The 20,208-nt window shown below is 44.4% G+C and overlaps 1 protein-coding gene across 2 annotated transcripts in view; it reads left to right on the plus strand.

The window, feature by feature from the left end:
* CERT1 (ceramide transporter 1) overlaps positions 1–20,208 on the plus strand; it is an 85,887-nt gene that overhangs the window by 14,278 nt on the left and 51,401 nt on the right. For both annotated transcript variants that reach the window (XM_066602881.1, XM_066602883.1), the window contains exon 3: positions 15,581–15,697. In XM_066602881.1, coding sequence (XP_066458978.1) covers positions 15,581–15,697 — 117 coding nt within the window. The remainder of the gene's footprint in view (positions 1–15,580; positions 15,698–20,208) is intronic.

Raw genomic sequence — 20,208 nt, forward strand, 5'->3', positions numbered from 1 at the left:
ATCGCAGGGCTGACAACAGGTACCCCACTATAACCTTTGTTTTGTGCTTACTGTTTTGGCTCTGGTTTGTAGAGTTCTAATTCTATCCGGACAAGCCCCTTTTTAAGCTTTCAAGGGTTTGTGTTCTTTAAATATACTTTAATGCAAGAAAAAGAGAAAAAATTCAAATGGGATTAAAACCTTTTTAGTGGTTAGGGGCTCCATCATAAGCATCACTTTTGTTACAATAATAGCTTTTGGGTTTGGTCAAGTGGTGGCTTATCAATTTGAGGACCCAAGTTTGATTCCCCTTTTAAACACTAAAACAAAGGGGCAGAATCTGAGATTAGTTGGGGAAGATCAGAAGTAATGTCAGGAAATATTTTACTGAAGGAGTAGTAGATGCTTGGAACAAACTTCCAGCAGACGTGGTTGTGAAATCAACAATGAATGGATTCAAGCTGCCTGGGATAATCTTATATCCTAGGAGGGAAATAATATTAGGGCAGACTATATATGGACCTTGTGCTCTTTTTGACATCTCCTCTGCAGCTATAATTTGCCCATGACCCTCCTCCACCCTCACCTGCAGAACACGACTGTCAGCCTGCCTGACGGGTTTTGCAAGAAATTCAGTCCTTCAGCTTGGTGTACACAAAATAATGTAGGAGGAGAACTATTAAACTGTTTTTTTTGTTGTTGTTTTTTTTTTTTTCTATCCCAACTGCAGTTTTTTGGGTTTCTTTTTTTGCATTAAAATAGTCAGTTGTGGGAAGCTGCACATGGCTTTTTTTAAAACATTGATGTTATCCAAATAGAGCAGTTTTGCCAAAAAATTGTTTTAACACAAATTTACAATAATGGTATGCAAAAGTGTGCATGTAAGTGGCTTGTAGGATGACTTGTAATTTTCAGGATTCTTTTGATATTGCCCCTCAAAATATCCTGAAGTATCTACTAACTTTATTAAAGTTCTTCCCTGTATGTGGCGTACGTACGTGATAATGTGTTATCAGTAGACTAGTGAGAATGTCAGCAGTTTATCTTCTGTAAGTATAAAGGATCGGCATGTTGAAATTCAATAAGTCTTGTCCTTCTTTCCCCAATATCTGCCATTAGGGACACTTCCAAACATATTAGATGGTCACGATCATCTTAAAAAAAGGTTATCAGGGCATAACATAAAAAAAAAAAGTGAAAGCGCCTCAGCGTTCTGCACAAACATAAAAAAGCGTACTCTCCCTACCAGCTTCCTGCCACCAGTGCCCTGCTGCACGTCCGGCACAGGCTGCAGCAGTCACATGCCCCTATCGATCAAAGTAACCTGGTGATTGGCTACATCGGTCACCTGTCCCTGGTGTCAGTGATGTCATCGCTGCAGGGGAGCCGGTGAGGGGAGCATGACTAAGTCTATTTAAGCAGGCTGAGCTGTTGAGTGAAATGTTTCTGAATGAAGCCATTTAAGCCATTTCTACTACTTCTCCTAGTTGATAAAGGATATTTTGAGTTGTTGTATATGATTATGGTAGGGTGGTGCAGAGTTCAGGATTTCAGGCACTCCTATGAGAAGAATGTCCTCATGCGGGGGAACGCTGGGCTGCTTAGCATGCTAAAATAATAATTTGGCTTGTGGCGTGTCACATGAGGACCAGCTGACTTTGATCACAACTGGATTTCCGCTTGCATAATGAAGATAAGAACCATACAGATTTTTCATCCACTTGTGAAATTCCTTCCATTTCTCAAATGGTTCAATGTTTCTGTTCTTTTAGTCAATGGAGCGATGCCACAATAGAGCCCTTGTAATCATACTGTAGATGCTGTGAATCGCGCCCGGCTTAATGCAAATTCTGCACCAGTTGTCGGGCTTGTGTACCGCGGTCCTAAATAGAGGCACTAAGAGCACAGGCCGCTTGTCACAGCAACACTTATAAGCTTGCTTGGACCAGTCTTATTGGTTTGCCTGCTCAGTTTAAGAAGGTATTCCCATCTCAGGAATCCTATTTCATGTTTTCACCCATAAGATGTTGATGCTCCATTCTCCAGATATTGATTCCTCTGTTCGATGGTTGTTTACTGCTAGTTGCCAGGGAAACAGAACACCTATGGAAAGAAACAATGGTAGCTGGTGGCCAGGCTGAAGATTCTGTCCCTCCGATTTCTGGCTGGTTCACAAGAGCTTATTTGCCCCATGTATTAATCACACATCTTTCGCGTGCACAATACTCATTGATGTCAGCAGGTTAGTTCACATTAGCATATTTTTCACGCGCTGTGCGATAGGATATGCCATATATTTCACACTAACTCCATGCGTGTAGTGCACTGTAAAAGCCCACTGAAATCCTATGCACACACAATGTATGCGACTTCATGCCTTTTGCGTGCTAAAATACAGTAAGCGCATTTCACTTGCATCAATACGCAGTGGATTAACGTGGCCAAAATGCGCTTATACCTGTATGACCTGGCCCTTAATTTAAAATAATGCACCAGATTTTTTTTTGTTGTTTTTTCTGGTGACTAGCAATAAACAACCAGAAAACAGAAATCAGTATCTGGTGAACAGAGTATTTTGGAAATAAACATATAGGTCAGTGCATTATTTTGTCACTTCAAACACCATTTGAAGGATTCTCGGAAAGACAATACCCATTTAACCACTTTAACACCAGAGATTTGGCACTTTTTATTAATTTGTTTTTTAATTTTTTTCATCTCCAACTTCCAAGTACCACAACCTTTTTAATCTTTCCTTGACGGAGCCGTATGAGGACTTGTTTTTTGCGAGACGAGTTGTGTGTTTATTTTTTCTTTTGTTTTGTGGAATAACTATTGTGTTTTTGATTTTATTTTATTTTTTTTCCTTTCAAGCACTGTCTTGGATGGAGCTTGATGGTCAACTGTGTGGCAGCTTTGGGAGCCTTCAGTAGGCTCAGGGCTACCAAACTACCTCATTGGCACCATCTGATCGCAGTAGGGGGGATTGAGGGAGTGCTGGAAGGTGTTATCATGGCAGTTACTTATGGCTGTTGGCCATAAGTAACCGGCTGATGGCCACCAGGTGTGGAGCAGATTTGGTCCCCCCCACCAGTGTGGAAGATAAATTGCTGCATGTCCTATCGTGTGTGCGCCCTCGCATCACCCATTGTTTTCAATGGGTCGGCAGCAGCATCGCACAATGTGCTAGGAGCATGCGGTGTGACGCATGGCCTTCCCATTGAAAGCAATGGGAGTCACTCTGCAATCCTCCACCTGAAGTGATGCGAAGCAATTTTGTTATAAAATTGCCTTGCATCTGCGGAGGAATCACATGTTTGCAAGTGCGATATCTGGCTGGGATTCACGCTCCGATATTACGCTCCCTCCGTGTGCATGTAGCCTACGGCTTATTCAATTGTTCCATTACCCTCCTGGTCCACAGTCGCCGTATTTTCTTATCGCTGGTCTGTTTGCAAATCTCAATGTAGATGTATCCTTACACACATGACTGCTGCAGCCAATCACTGGCCTCTGCAGCGTGTGTGTGTGTGTGTGTGTGTGTGTCAGTACTTCATCCAAAGTAAAGAAAGAGCAGTAGTGAGTACTGGAGTGGTGGTGCTGAACTGGTAGGGAAGCAAAGCCGTTGGCATTAGAGTACCCTTTAATTGAGCAACTGTCATTTAGAGCTTATTGAATTTGACATGCAGTCACGCCCCCAGCTTGTGATTGGCTGGAGGTGTGTGTGGCCTGAGGAGAGGCGGCATCACTACAGGCTGGGGCGGCGGCCGGAGCAGAGGGACCAGCAGCAGTAGGCGACGCAGTGCCGGTGGCGGCCTCTGCATCAGGACACGCGGCACCAGGAGACAGCCCCGGTGGCAGGACCCCAGCCGCTGGTAGCGGACGCTGGAGGGGGCACTAGTGGCACGAGGACAGGTATCGCTGGCGGCAGCATGAGACCCGCTGCCAGTGGCTGCTGTAGAAGAGGGATTAGCAGCAGTGTCTGCATTTGATGTTGCCTGGAGGGTTAGGGTTTATCTTCCTGTGAGGCTTACATATTTAGGCCTTACAGGACAAACCACCCTAAACCTCCAGGCCAGTCAAACATCCATGCCGACAAGGCTGGTACCAGCCTTGAAAAATCCGCCAATCAGGAGCTAGGGGTTTGAAAGCGGTGTGCCTCCTGTCAAACCCCTAGCTTCTGGTGGCATCAAGATACAATAATACCGGGGTCCACTGTCTGTGTGCCTCAGCCGCCGCTCCCAACCTCGCCGGTGTCCTCCAGTGTCTCTGCTGCCGCTGTGTTTTGCTGCCGCTGTGTTTTCCTGCCATCGCAGAACGGCACTGGCCGGTCTCCTCTGGCTCTGCCTGTGCCGTTGCTTTCTGCCTTGCCGCTGTCCTCCTACCGTGTCTAAATTTAGTAAAGCCCTTTAGCCAATCAGAAGCTGAGAGCAGAACTAAATTATTTGACAGCTTGTACCTTGTCACCATCCCTAAGTCTGGTGGTGACAAGGTACAATAATACCGTGCACCCCAACAGTGAGTGGGGCAATAGCTGGCCAGGATGGAGCTGACAGCCGTCACAGTGGCTGCAAAAAAGTGGCTGCACGGACCACTTAGGGAGAGCAGTGTGCAGTGGTTTTTGCCTGCCCTGGAGTGTTAGGCCTCATGTCCACAGGGAAAATTAGGCCTGCTACGGATTCTCCATGGAGAATCCGTAGCAGGTCCCTCCTGCCCCGCGGACATGAGGGCTAAAAATAAGAATAAATCAGAATAAACTTACCTCCCGCCCGCTCCGAATCCTTCCTTCGCTGCGGCGTCATCTTCTCTGCGTCGCGGCCGGATCATCTTTCTTCGGCCCGGTGGATGCGCAGGATGACGTCGGTGACGTGCCCCGCGCATGCGCCGGCCCGAAGAAAAAAGATCCGGCCGCGACGGAGAGAAGATGGCGCGGCGGCGAAGAGAAGAACCGGAGCGGGTGAGTAAATTCCTATTTTTGTCTCCCGCGGATCCGGACGGCTTCCATAGGCTTCAATAGAAGCCCGCGGGAGCCGTCCCCGCAGGAGACCCACACGAAAATGGAGCATGGTCCAGATTTTTTCATGCTCCATTTTTTTTTTTTTTTTTTTTTTTTTTTTTTAAATCACTTTTATTGACCATCCGCGGGTATTTATCTACCCGCGGGTGGTCAATGCATCCCTATGGGGTGCGGATCCGCGGGCGGGAGAAGAGTTAAAATCCGCTGCGGATTTTAATTCTTCTTTTGCCCGTGGACATGAGGCCTAAGGGTTTGTTTTCCTATTAGGCTTACATTTGTTGCTGTAAAGGCTTTTGCATTTACAGCTAATAATGTAAGGCTAATGGGAAACCTAATCACTAACTCTAACCCGCCAGCAAAAATCATTACAGACCCTGCTAGAATTACTGAATTCACCCAATCGGGAGCTAGGGGTGTGACCGGGGTGTTCCTTCACCCAAGCCCTGTCAAACCACTTGCTTCCTGGTGGCATCAAGATACAATAATACCCATGCTATTTGGGAGGTAAGGGGAACATTTGTATCTGTCGACATCACCTGTAGATGCACATCTGATTTAGACTCAAAATCCTTAATGATGATGCAGATTCTGACTGTTTCACATGCAGAAATGCTGAGTATTTCGCCACGAAAACACCCCAGTATTTCCGTCCTGTGTGAACATGCACTTAGCTGATGGGACTATCTGCTCATCTCTACAGATCAGACTTCAGAGACCTGGAAGAAGCTATATAATTCATAGACTGGGCTGCCTGTCTGCTCTGCATGGTAGAGGAGGAAACCTGCGGCGATGACCCTAATAGTGTGCTGGGAAGTGGCTGGTCATGCGTTAGCCCTTGATGCTCTGACACACTGGTGCATTACTCAGCCATGTGTCTCTGCTAGTAAAAGGCATATGGCTGCTCCATTTTTGGAAACAATCAATTGCGTAATAATCATGTGGGGACAGTCGGCACACGCAGAACATCTACAGCAGGCTGCAGAACACAAGACCTTTCACTTTATTTCTTTTCACCAGTTTTGTGAAATCCCTGTGTTCTACAGTAGTTCTGAGCTAATTGCTAAAAAAGACCCACAGAAGTCACTTGTAAACTACCTAATCTGATGATTATTGCTTTACCCTACTGTTTGTTTTTTTTTGTTTTCATAATAAAACATTAGCACTTTGTATTCTGCTTATCGGTTCTCTGTTAGAGCGCATTCACACAGGCAACAGTGAGTCGTGCCTGACCTTCCTGGGTGTGACTCGCATCGGGCACAGACACCCCGTCAGATCGCACATCTGCATGTTATATTTTCATGCGAGCTTCACATGAAGATATAACATGCGATATTCTTCCGGTCTTGGAAAAAGACAATTTGGTACCGTGTCATACAGTATAGGAAAATGTGATGGTTACTCCTACTGAGACCAAAGTCATCTTGTAGATGTACCTTTTCAATGGCTAACGAAAGTTGGTGATGCAGCAAACTTATGAACCTACTTGGTGGTCTTCATTCTGAAGAAGCATCTATATCCTAACTTGTTACATAGTTACTGCTTCAATTCTGTTATTTGAAGTGTGACTTCATCAGACCATGTCTGTGTGTAATTAATATATTCATTTCACAAATAAGGATACATATAGTGTGGTGAATCTCCTAGGCTGGGATCACATGAGCGTAATAGAATGGCATTTTACAAGCCGTGGCCATGTGTATAATATGCAGCACATTGCAGCAATTCAAATACATGGATTTTTGCTGTTACCCTAACACTAGCTTTTTTCCATTGTGTATAATATGCGAGTAAAAAAAAAAGCATGTCCTAGTTACCCAATGAATGGGTTGTATTTTTATGCATCTTGCAATACGCAAAACTCGCGTGATTTTTCTCGCTTGTGTTAATGCAGGAGTGCTGGCACACATGTGCAGTACACAGCACGCTGTCATTATGGTGATGCTCTTGCCATGCCCATTCTGCAATGATTGTAGAATGGGTGTGGAACTGACTGCTTCCTTTGACTTCAATGGAAGCTGGCTGTGTGTAGCCAGCAGGTTTCCCCCCCCCCCCCGTCACAATCTATTTCGACTTGTGGACAGGAAATCGCATATTCCCATAGCATGCTATGGGCTGGATTTGCTGCAGAATCCAGAGGCGGAAACCCGCTCTGGAGTTCGCAATGCAAATCTGCCATGTGCAGGAGGCCTCAGTCAGACCTAATCTGGAATACAATGTCCAGTTCTGGGCACCCCAATTTTTAATCCTTTCCAATCCAATTTGTACCCTGGTTTTCCTAGGGGCTTACTCTTTTTCTGCCGTTATACAATGGCGCTATATGCTGGCTAAAGCCAGTACTGCATGAGGTGACACGTTGGATAGGCTCTGACAGCAGAGAGGCTGGCAATATACAATAAGAGAACCCCGATGGATGTCTTCCAACATCGGAGCTGTACAGCCTTAAATCATAATGTCTTCAGAGGTCAGACAGTGGATTGGAAAGGGTTAAAAGACAGACCGGTGCAAGTTCAGCGAAGAATTACCAAGATGGTGAGCGGTCTGCAAATCATGTCCTATGAGGAATGGTTAAAGGATCAGGGTATGTTTAGCTTGCAAATAAGAAGGCTGAGAGGAGACTTAATAGCGGTCTACAAATATCTGATGTGAAAAGAACTGGTATGGAGGCGCAACCCTCTAAGCTACTAGAAGATGTAGATCAAAGTCCAATGTGTGATGGTGAAAGCACTTTTTAAATTATTTTTTCACAAATTAAAAACCAGCAATAGAATACGCGTTTCGGGGAAGAACCCCTTCGTCAGTTCGGCTGGATAGGCCTGTGTGATAAGTACAAATAGATAATGAAGGAGTGATTAACAATGAAAGGGGAGGAGAGGGGGAAAAAAAACAAAATTCATATACATAATGAAATCTCACAAATGTGTCAATAAGAACAATAAATATATGATGAAAACATCGATCTGAATAGGGATAAAATATGAGACAAAAAAACATAAAAGAGAATATGAGCATCCTGAGTAAGACAATCCTGAGTAAAGTACCAATATGAAAGCGGATGGACTGAAAATCGTGTGGTTGCTTTCAGCTGAACGGAATGGCTACAGAATTAAAATGCATGTGTAGCCTATTGGGAAACATGCTACCTCAGAATGGTGGGCATTGGCAGGATTGGGTTCATGCATTTTTTTTTTTTTTTTTTAAATCTAACTTTATCCCACACCATGAACCCAATGCTGCCAATGCCCACCATTCTGAGGTAGCATGTTTCCCAATAGGCTACACATGCATTTTAATTCTGTAGCCATTCCGTTCAGCTGAAAGCAACCACACGATTTTCAGTCCATCCGCTTTCATATTGGTACTTTTTAAGATTGGTATTTTACTCAGGATTGTCTTCATCCTATTTTAACAGATTTGTTTTGTATGAATTTCATGTTAATTTACATGTCCAGATGCTCATATTCTCTTTTATGTTTTGTCTCATATATTTTATCCCTATTCAGATCGATGTTTTTTGTATCATATATTTATTGTTCTTATTGACACATTTGTGAGATTTCATTATGTATACGAATTTTGTTTTTGTTTTTTTTCCCCCTCTCCTCCCCTTTCATTGTTAATCACTCCATTATCTATTTGTACTTATCACAGTCCTATCCAGCCGAACTGACGAAGGGGTTCTTCCCCGAAACGCGTATTCTATTGCTGGTTTTTAATTTGTGAAAAAATAATAAAGAAGTGCTTTCACCATCACACATTGGACTTTGATCTACATCTTCTAGTAGCTTAGAGGGTTGCGCCTCCATACCAGTTCTTTTCACATCCTTTTTCGCTACACTTACGCCCACATTGGTGAAGCGTCATCTGGTTGGCAGCACCTCCACCATTCAAAATACTCAATCATTGAAAGCTCCTTGTACTCCATAAATTTTCCACCACCCTCACTGGGCTTGCTCCACCCTACTTTTTCATTTCTTTTACTTACAAATATCTGAAGGGCTGTCACAGTGCAGAGGGATCAGCCCTATTCTCATTTGTACAAGGAAAGACTACAAGCAATGGGATGAAACTGAAAGGGAGGAGACACAGACTAGATATTAGACAGTGAGGGTGATCAATGAGTGGAACAGATTACCACTGGAGGTGGTGAGTTCTCCTTCAGTGGAAGTGTTCAAACAAAGGCTAGACAGACATCTGTCTGGGATGATTTAGTGAATCCTGCGATGACCTTGGAGGTCCCTTCCAACTCTACCATTCTAGGATTCTAATTGTAGGAACTTTTTTTTTATCTGCCTTGAAATATTTTTGTTGACTGAAATATAAATGTAGTTACTCTGCAAAATGTACTTAAGGGCCCGTTCACGCAGCCATATTTTTGAGCCGTGTGCTGTCCATGCATTCTGCCAACATCATATGGCCCCATGATAATCTGAGGCTAGTCAGACTAAACTTTTATTTATTTATTTATTTTTTTAGACTAGGGTTTCTTGGGCACAACCTGCATATGGTCAGGTGAAGATGGCTTCAGTTCTCTACTATATATGAAAGGCTTTGCTTTAGGCTGGCTGTCCACGGCCAATGCGGTATCCCACGGCAAAGCTCTGCCCCAGGAGCCGCCGCTGAATCTCCGCCGGTCAGCCCTAGCTAATAGGCTGACCGCGGAGAATCCGGGCAATTCACAGCATGCTGCAGATTGCCCGCCACAAGCGGACAATCGCAGATTCTCCGCTTGTGGACAGGTGCCGGCGCTTTCCATAGCAATGCTATAGGAAGCGTCGGCCGGCGTGATTTGCCGGCGGTTTACCCCCGGCGAATACACTGCCGTGGACGGGGGGCTATAAAGAGTAGTAAATTAAATATTTGTGGCTTCTTTCCACCTTAAAGTCGCTGTTGGCTAATCAAATATTCTGTAATGCAATATTGTACAAAATTATAGTTGTAATTTATTTTTCTTAATGTAATAAAAATGCTGATTATTTTTAGCAACAAATTATTCAGATGAGGATTATGTAGCGAATTTCACTTGCAACCCATGCTATTTCCACATCAATTCCATGAGGCCATAGAAAATGGTGCTGTTCTCTATGGGGGCAGATTTATTTATTTTCCCCTAGATGTAGATTTGCTATCAGTCTGCAGAACGATATTTCTTGCTGCAGATTCCAGGCTGGCTTTACAGCACTTGGATTTGCCCCTTTCAATGAGGCTAAAATCCACACGTAATTCTGCCACTGTTTTCCATTGACATACGCTTGTCTGAACATTCCCTATTGTCTATGCACTTATTGAATGTCCACCAAGACCTAGAGTTCTGTGCTGATGTCACAGGGGTTCTGTTACAGAGCTCCCAATCCTCTGCTGCATATATACTCTCCGAGTCATGGAAGTTGGCCACGCTGGCCTCAGCCGCTTCATGCAGAGTGACAGCTGCCTCCCTGTACACAAAGGTGAAGAGCTGTCAGTTTGCATGAGGTAGGTCGGTGTGGTCCTCTCTTGACTAGTTCGGACAGCATGTCCCTGGTGACTGAAACCCTTTAATAAAAAGGACTTCCGGAAAGCGGTCAGGCTGCCTAATCCTTTACCCAGATTAATAGAAATGAGGAAAACTGTCCATTTGCTAGGACTTAATTATCAGTTTCCATATTGTTCTTCTGACCCAACAATCAGAACATAATGCTTTGGAGTAAAGTCATTGCATTGCCGTCAGGTCAGAAAACCTTTATGATAAACTGGGATCACTCAAGAACTATTTTCATGCGTATTTTAGGAAGAGGGATCAGAAAATATCAGCTTTATACTCTAAAATGGTACGCATTTCCTGAAGAACTGACAGAGGGAAGGAGACAGCCATGGAGAATGCACTATTGTCATCTCTGACCTAATTTATGTAGTGTAGCAAAGCTGAGAGGAAGAGATTAGGAGAAATTGGATGTAGGAACACTGCGTTTGATATAATCGTTCCACTCTAGTTTGTCAGGCGGCCTGTAAAAACCATTCTGCGCCTGGAGCTGGCTGAGTAGGGTACATTGCCACCCCTGCAGATGTAAACTAACACATGGTTGGATACTACAGGTGAGCTCTCCTTCAGGTGACGCATTTTTCAAAGATTTGAAATGCAAATCCCTGGCAAAATCTGTTTTTCATGTGGATCTCACCCTTTCATTGCACCCCTGGCAGCTGCAGTCCCTTGAGACCCTCCTGGGAATGGAGTAGGGAAACTACTTCACATATGCTCTTAATTTAGCAATATTAATTAAAAGCTATTATCGCCTCTAATATCTATCACCCATGGGTTCATTTTCTGTCTGTCAAGAAGTCATTGCTGACGCGGCAGCCCAAAAAATTCCATCCGCATGGGGTAAATGACTGAGAAACTGCTAAACACTAAACAACTTCATGTCTGATCAGTGCTGGTCATGGCTTATGGTGTAGACTTGGGGGTGGTTTGCATGTAGTTGGCCATTCTCTAGTGAGCTAAGCGCTTGGGGTATGTCCAGATACATGTTGCTGGGGTCTTTTACCATCTGCCGTGGGGGGGGGGGGGTGGTGGTGGTGGTGGGGTGGGGGGGGGGAGCGCCGTACCTGCTGAAATCGGCTGTGGAAGCGCAGCTGCTTCTAAGTCAGATTCCGCACCAGTGATGCAGATTTTGACTCCGTTTTGGATGTGGAATTTGCCACGGAAATCTTGCAACATTCCCGCTATGTGTGGTCATACCCTACGATGGGCACTTGGTTTAAAGATGAACGGTCACCTCTCCCAACATGTCTTAGTAAATGTATTGGTCATGAAATACTAGAGCACATACATTTACATTGCATCATTCCTCTTGTTCCCCCTGGAAATCTATGAATGGACTTGGCAACTGTTTTACCACTCGGGGACAGGCCTAATCGGCGTTGGACTGTGTAGGTTCACTAACTGACAGGACAGTGGTAGACCAGCCCGTCACAAGTAGTGACGGGTCCCCTTTAAGAAGCGGAGATCAGACCAGGTTTGGCTTCTCCTAGTTGCGCTGCTCAGCATATCTCCTGGTATTGATCTGCGGTTCTGTTGAGTGGAACCGTGGAGAATTAGAGAAAATGTAGTCACAGATTGCCTGCAGCCCGGAGCAGGGAAATGGTATTAGTGCCGGCGAGGCGTTGGATACAGGGAAATACGGGACTTGTTTGCTACAAAGCCTCAGTTATTGGCCTACAGTATGTTAGCAGCAGTGATGACTCTTCCTCCTTGTATAATGTCCACTATTATAACTTGCAGTCAGTGTTGCAGTACGGTGGAAAAAACGGCACGATCTTCTCCGCCAACTACTGAAGTAGGTCACTGCTCCGAGGCCGGCCGTGGAAGAAGGCGCACGATAAAACGGGCTTCTTAATACAACAAACTTTCCTGCATCGCTAATGAGGTGGTTTGTGTTAGCAGTTTGGGCGCTATGGTGTTCCTCTGTATCGAACGCTGTGACTACCGATGCCAAGCCTCCGAAAGCTTGACACCATGCCCCTGGTTGGAACATCAAAGAAAGGCTCTTTGCCAGCTTTGTCAGCACAGCGCTAGCATTCATTTAGTCTCGTCAGCTGTAGCCTTCTGCACAGCATTGACTTCAGCCTGCTTATAGGGGGTTTCAAAGTTAAGAATTTGCAATGGGGGGGTTATGGGCCATAGTAAAAAAAAAAAAAACTTCCCCCTGCTGTCATGCTCTGGTTCTCTGTTTGCTATAGCTGCAGCAGTCACATGGTTGTATGGGATGTCACCAGGTCAGAAGCCCTGGTGATGTCACCTGTCAGATATCGTGACACTGAAATGGCGCATTTTTTGCAGGATGTCCTGTAGTTTGCATTGGTACCATTTTGGAATACATACAACTGTTTGATCACTTTTCCCTTTTTTTTTCTTCTGGGAGACTGTGACCAATAAAGCGCATTTCTGGCTTTTTTTTTTTTTTTTTAACGTTAATCTTGCAGGGTAAATACATTACTTTGATAGATCGGACTCTTACAGACACAGCAATCTCTCTTCATACATAGACCACGTATACAGGCCATCAAAAGGCGTATCAGGGGTCGTTAAGGGGTTAATGTTTTAAATATTGCATTTTCTCGTGGCGACATAGCGATTTTTGTGCTGCTAAGTCTGCAAACAAAAGAAATATGCATCACCTGTTGGGCTCTGTCCGCTCCAGCACACTTCTTCTCCGCAGCTCCGGCGCACTTGCTTGTCTAGCCAACGTTTCCTGGTCAGAGGTTCAAAAACCCCACCTCCAGGAAGCGCTGGCTCTGATTGGCTGAGCGCGGTGCTCGAGAACCAATCACAGCTATTCAATACGATGGCTGTGATTGGTTCATCCATTACTGCAGTGCTTGAGCACCAATCAGAGCCAGCGCTTCAGAACCCATGACCAGGAAGTGTTGGGGAAAACTACTAGCAAGTGCGCTGGAGCCCACAGCCCCTGATAGGTGTTTTGGGGTTTTTTTCTTCTCTTTTAAAGACAGATGGGTCTTATTTTATGGCTCAAACAGAAGGACTTACTACTGTAAATTGCATCGTACCGCACAAAAACAGAGTTTTCGTGTGATGCAACACAAAGGAAGGCTCCATAGGGAAACATGGGCTACAAAACATAGCAAATCGCTGCAATATTCAGCATGCCGTGATTTATTTCTCCTTGCAACGTAGCAGCCTACAAAACATCGCTAATGTGAAGGTACACATTGGAAAGCGTGCGCTTCATACATGTGACTTGTAGCACTGTCGCATTGCGAGAAAAACGCATGAATTTGTTGCCTGTGTGAAAGCGGCCTTACCCTGACTTTCACTCGGCATAAAAAGAATCACTGGATCGCGGGCGTCTCGTTATGTATAAATGCTGTCACTCCACACTGCAATCCAGCTATAAGGCCTCAAGTCCACGGAGAAAATCAGATCCACTGCGGATTTGTAACGCGGATTTGGGCTGCGGATGCACCGTACTTGTCTTTCATTTTTCATGCGGGAGATCAATTGAGCTGTGTGCTCTGAGCTCCCGCACGCGTAATCCGCACCTAAATGGAGCATGTCCATTTTTTTTTTTTTCATGTTCCAGAAATTTTTTAATTACCATCCGCGGGTATTCATCTACCCGCAGGTGGTCAATGTATTCCTATGGGGCGCGGATCCGCGTGCCGGAAAAACGCTGCAGATTTTAATTCTGATTGAGGCCTAAGTCTGTCTAAACAGGAGCGCTGATGACCTTATCGGTGACGCCCGTGCAGTCGTTTACCCAACTGTCAGCCCATGTAAAAGGAGCATATAGTTCACTCTCGCACAATTCAATGATTTGAATGATAATTGTTGCATGTAAAAGGGCCCTTACCTCCCAGGCCCCCACCCATCCAGGCATAGGGCTGTATTGGCTACTGCGGTCAGCAGCCTTGGCATCCTCTCCATGCAGTTAGCCGGGTTATCCCTACATTATGGGAGATGTTTTATAGCGGCACCGTGTAATCTTACCCCTCTACAATCCCACATCTAATGCTGACAAGCGTTCCTCGTATATAATTACCGTGTCTAAGCCGGTGCCGACAAGCGCTGTGTAGTGCCACAGCCGCTGGAGGAGAGCTGCTTGTAGTCAGGTTACCTTAGTGTTTTGTAGCGCTGATTCCATAAAATTCTAAAAATGTGACACTGCCTGGATTTTCTTCTCTTGTGGCGGTTTTAATTAACTCTTCATGTGCTGACTAGGGTATTCTTCGGTGTGATTACCAACTGGAAGTCTAGAGAATATCTACTCCCACGATCACCCTGTCATGTATGTGTTCTGCTGATGGCTGCCGCATAAACTGACATGCGTACAGCGGAGTCAGATTGTGGCACTGTCTACAATCCATGGGGGACATGGATCTCATCGGTGAGACCCTTGCCCATTAAACTTTTATCGCCCATTAAACTTTTATCCTCTATCCTGGTACAACCCTTTTAATACAATGAATTAACAAAAGTATTGCACAAACTGTTCAGGAATTGCACCCATTTCTTAAACAATCCCTGTATTTTCATAAGCTCATAACGTATAATTGTAAGGATTATTTTTAATGCCCGGATGCAAATACTTAGCAGTCAATGACTCCTTGAAGTCTGGCGGCATGGACACACCAGATGCTGAGTTTCCTTCCTTGAGATCATTTGTCGAGCCTTTACTACAGCAGCCTGAACTTGCTTCTCTCGTTTGTGGGTCACATGACTACACTTCACATGTTGATTTGTTTCAGATCCATTGTTCTGGTGTACAAAGGCTAAAATATGTCACTGTTCCAATACTTCCAAGTGTGCGATCTGTGTGAAATACTAGCAGCTGTTTTTAGAAACTGTATTGGAAACGGGGCGGCAGTCGCACGCAGCACTTTACCAGCTAGCTTTCATGTAGATTCTGACTGAAGGTTTGCATGTTGGTGAAAATCCGCTCTACAAACTCTTTCCGCATTCAGCAGAAGAGTGACCAATAGGTCGGGGGGGGGGGGGGGGGGGTACAGAACTGTTCCGACAAGTTAATTACTGATGATGGTGAATTCCGTCTTATTCGTGGCTGTTTATTTTCCCCGTATTTTGTTTTTCAGCCCCATGAATTTGATGAATGCCGTTTTGATATCAGTGTTAACGACAGTGTGTGGTATCTGCGCGCTCAGGACCCGGACCACCGGCAGCGCTGGATAGATGCTATCGAGCAGCACAAGGTAAAGGAAGACGTCTGATAAGCTAGAGCGCCCCTTCTGGTGTGGATGTTCTAGTTTGGTTTTTTTTTTTGTTTGTATTAGAGATGTCAAACTGGATATAAGGAATATACATTATTTAGGTTTACTAAGGCCATTTAAATACTAAATAGTCTCCTAAGGCCTCATGTCCGCGGAACACATCGGTTTTTCTTGTGGATTTCCACAGCAGATGCACTGCGAGTCATCATTAGATTGATTTTTTTTTTTTCTTCTATTGCTGATGGGAGATCGCATTCTTGTCCATGGGCTGTGTATGGTATTGCATCTCATTCCCTCAAGTAAATGGTAATGAGCTGTATTAGCAGAGGTCGCCTATGTAAAAAGTGGCACTGTTGCTAGGTAGAAGTGGCCATTTCTCTAACCTCGTAAACCCTTAATATTCCATGGAAACCATCGTTAATGGACACTTTGACCAATATTCATCATATATCTGTGGTCCGCTTAAAGCAATCCCCCTGTCCCTTGAGTAATATAATTTTGTGCCCTCCTTTCTCGCTTTTCTGCATTGGCATCGCTAGTTCCTGGGTCCCTCTTGATGACTGCTGCGTTTCTCCAATGGTGCAGTACACACTGTGCATCAGTAGTCAAAAACAATATACGCTGCTGACTAATTGACCAGATATTGGCAGCACTGGTCAGAGAGCAGCCAGTAGCGTCCAGTCTGTGCATTGGATCATCGGAGCGGCACTGTGGCCATCTTGGAAGACTAAAGAGGGGCCCCGGCAGTCGGTGGATCCACAGCTGAATGATGGGAAAGTAGAGCATCGAAACATTATACTCCCTCCGGGCCAGGACAAGTTGTGTTTTTTTTTTTTGTTTTTTTGTTTTTTTTCTTCCTTTTGGGACCAGAATCTTGTTCTAATTCCTGAGAGTTCAGACGCTCCCTTTAAGCAATTTGTAAAATAAAGTCCTCCCTAGTATTGTCTAGACTCCTTGTTACCTCCTCGGGATAAACTTGGCGATGTCTCCTCTACAGGAGGCCTATTGTGTTCTGTGTTTTCTGTACTTGTCTGTATAGGCTTGCTATGTAAGACTTGACCCGTTGATTATGGAGCAGCGGATAAAGCTGTTTTGTGGAGTATTGTACTTGATGCCGTATTAACTCTCTCAGAAGATAAATAGGATTTTGCATGTGCCAATGGTGGCCGCTGTCAGGCATGAAAGGAGGCCGCGGCGGGCTTGTGTGCACGCTGTCTTGGCAGTCAATGGTCACGTAGTGGATACAAGATGTTTGACAGAACAATCCCGGATTCCCTCCCCTCCTTTCTGGAAACAACATAAGATCCTCGCGGACTTTGCTTTCTGCCTGATTTCTATTCATGAGCATCGTGTAAACTTGTGTCTAAAAAGAGCAGCCTTGGCTCCGGTCCCAAGGCTCTGCAAACTGGATGAGCAGGATAGTCTGGAGGGGATTAGCTAGATGAGGAGAAACCGGAGTTATGAGGAAGTAAGTCACTTGTCTGCAGAACACAACAGCATTTCTAAGCCACGTGCGGCCTCGTGGATCAACTGTCCCAGAAAGCGTCCTTGTTGCCCACAGAGACGAGAATGAAGCTATGGCTTCTGTGGGCATCCAGGCTCTTCAGATTTCCTACAGGAGGATATTTAAGCTCTGTTGGACTAGGTTTGTTGGCCTGTTGTTGCATCAAGTGACTGAAGGACGGTGCCTTCCATAGACAGACTTGTCGTGACTGCTGCTGGGGGCTAGCAAGCGTTACAGAAAATTACTTTTTATTTATTTTCTTTGGTTTCCCCACTTTGGGACTGGACAACATCTATGAACTAAGGTTAAGAAACATCAGTGATGTTACTGATGGGAAAACCTTTGTTATTATACCCTATTAGACCATAAGGGCATCATAGAGAGACTCTCAATCTGACTCCCGATTGTCCATATATTACATAGAGCTCTGTGGTTCACGATACGTCACAATGAGCTAGGCTTTCATTGTTTTTTTTATAGTAGTGGCAGAAGATTTTTCTAGGTGCCCCCTGAAAGAATAGAAACGCCATATCTACAGGAAAAATTGCACTGCTTCCAACACTAAATACGAGTATCCTGTAGCCTCATGGTGTAACACTGAGCCCATAATGAAGTAGTGGGAAAGTCTGTGCGGTTTATTTTAAGGCTCCGTCATATAGGCCAGAATTAAAAGCTATAAACTAATTAGATCTGCTTTACTGCCGCGGGTAAGGAGGACACAATGTAAGGCCATGTTTACTTAGCGAATTTTGGTGCAGATTTTGCCCCAAATTCTGCACCTCATTCATTTTTAATGGGAATCTAAGCCGTTTGGGATGCCGAATTTTATTTTTTATTTGTTTCGCCCCCAAACCCCCCCACCACCACGACAGACTTAATCTAAGTTGCATTAGATATTCCACATAGATATTGCCCATCCACAAGGGTTGAATCTGTGTGCAGCTAGCCAGCAGAAATAAACAACTTGACTGCGGTTTGAGATAGAATCTGTGCTGTGAACATGTCCGTAGAAGTAAAATAAGACCTTGCAGTTATATGCATATGGTGCCCAGTTACACTTGGGTATTACAGATCCGCATTCCAGTTTTTTCCCTAATTAAAAAAAAACAAACTGCTGATGTTTTAATTGTGCGGTACAGAGTGCTAAGGCAGCAGAAATGCAGTCCTAAGCTCTCGCTCACAACCTGAAGGTTGCAAGTTCAATCCCCCAATTGTTCAGGTAGCCGACTCAAGGTTTGACTTGGCCTTCCATCCTTCCGAGCTTGGTAAAATGAGTATCCAGCTTGGTGGGTGGTAATAAATAAATTATCTGAAAGCGCTGTGGAATAAGTTGGCGCTATACAAATAACAAGATTTATTTGTTTTACTTAATAATCTTTCCATTTTTTATATGCACCTTGTGTTAGACATGGCATTTTCAATATGCAGCATGTTCCATTTCATCTATATTGGAACAGCTTTTAGGCCATTCAAGTCAATGGACCAAATATAAAAACTAATATTCCGTATCTGTTTTTACATGTGCATATTCTGTGGCCTTGTTTTTTTTTTTTTTTTTAATCTATTTTTGCAACATTCAAGGCGTCCCTCACACAAACGTTTGCAGAAACGCAGTGTTTACTGCTATTTCAGCAGTGCTGCCAGTGTTTTGCCTGCAAATTGTGCCGTATTTTTAGCAGCACTGCTAACACTGCCCATTCAATTCAATGGGCGACACAGGGCTGTAAATGGTCAAAGATAAGACATTCATTGCTGTCAAAGCGCAGCGTTGAACACTTGTATGAACAGCCCTATTGAAATGAATTGGAGCCTTGTACAGGGTTTAGCGTTGCGCTGAAAAGGCAGAGCTAAACGCTGTTGACAGTGTGTGAGGGAGGCCTTAACGGCAAAAAAAATGTAAAGGATTAGCAAAAAGCATGAAAAACAGCTTGGATTAAATCGTAAAAAAAAGTATTGTGCATTTGTTTGTGCTCAAGTGAAGACACCTTTGTAGTTCTCATTTACACTCCAATATTCAGTGCATTTTATTCCCCCCCCCCCCCCCTCCATTTAAGATTCAAGTAAATATGGCACCTGATGGCGATGGCGCAAATTATTTATTTTTGAAGCCCCAAAGGACTACTCTCCTTATGCCTCTACATGACATCCCGACTGCAGAGCTCTGTAGAAAGCTGTGGGTGCCGTATTGAGAGCCCTGAAGCCCAGACATGCGCTGTAATAACCGCACCTAACACATGCCATACATCGGGCTCTGTGCTGCCCTGTCCCGTGCCGCCTGTGTCTCCTCGTGTCCTTACTTTGTTCTCTTCTCTACACAAACACATGAGGTATTGATCTGTAATCTGCAGTCACATCCTGCACCACACGCAGCAGAGATTTCTGTAATGGAACAAATGGCTTCTAAGATGTCATCAATCGATAGACTACAGATCTGCAGCTTGTGATAGCGCCGTCGCCAGCGATAAATACAGAGTATACTGTTACATTGTATACACCACAGATCCATGTATCCAAAAGACTAATGCTCTGAGCCCAACCATTATCTACTTGGATTTCCTGCTGTGGCAATATGAGGAGGGCAGAGTGCACACGGAGGCTGAAGCCTGTCTTCCAGGACCTCGCCACAGGTGACATATACAAACAGCACTTTCCTGGATGACATTTACTTCCAACTCAGAATCTTGATGAACAAAGTACAAGTCTGGATGCACATCGACCTTTGTGTACTTTGTGTAGTGCTGCTTCGAGATTACAGATTTATGGCACCAATATGACTTCTACCTAATCAGTGCCCACATTATTAACTCTTACCAGTGAAAGAAGCAGCAAATGAATTTTCCCCCTTTTTTTTATATAAAGCAGAAGAAGCTTTTTTTTTTTTTTTTTTTTTTTTTTTTAGATTTTCCTGAAATGCATTGGTACCCCAGCCCACATCAGTTTACTGATCACTCATTGCTGGTCATGCCAGGCAGTGGACTGGCATGACCCA

This window comes from Eleutherodactylus coqui, chromosome 5 (assembly GCF_035609145.1).
Source record: "Eleutherodactylus coqui strain aEleCoq1 chromosome 5, aEleCoq1.hap1, whole genome shotgun sequence".
NCBI lineage: Eukaryota > Metazoa > Chordata > Amphibia > Anura > Eleutherodactylidae > Eleutherodactylus > Eleutherodactylus coqui.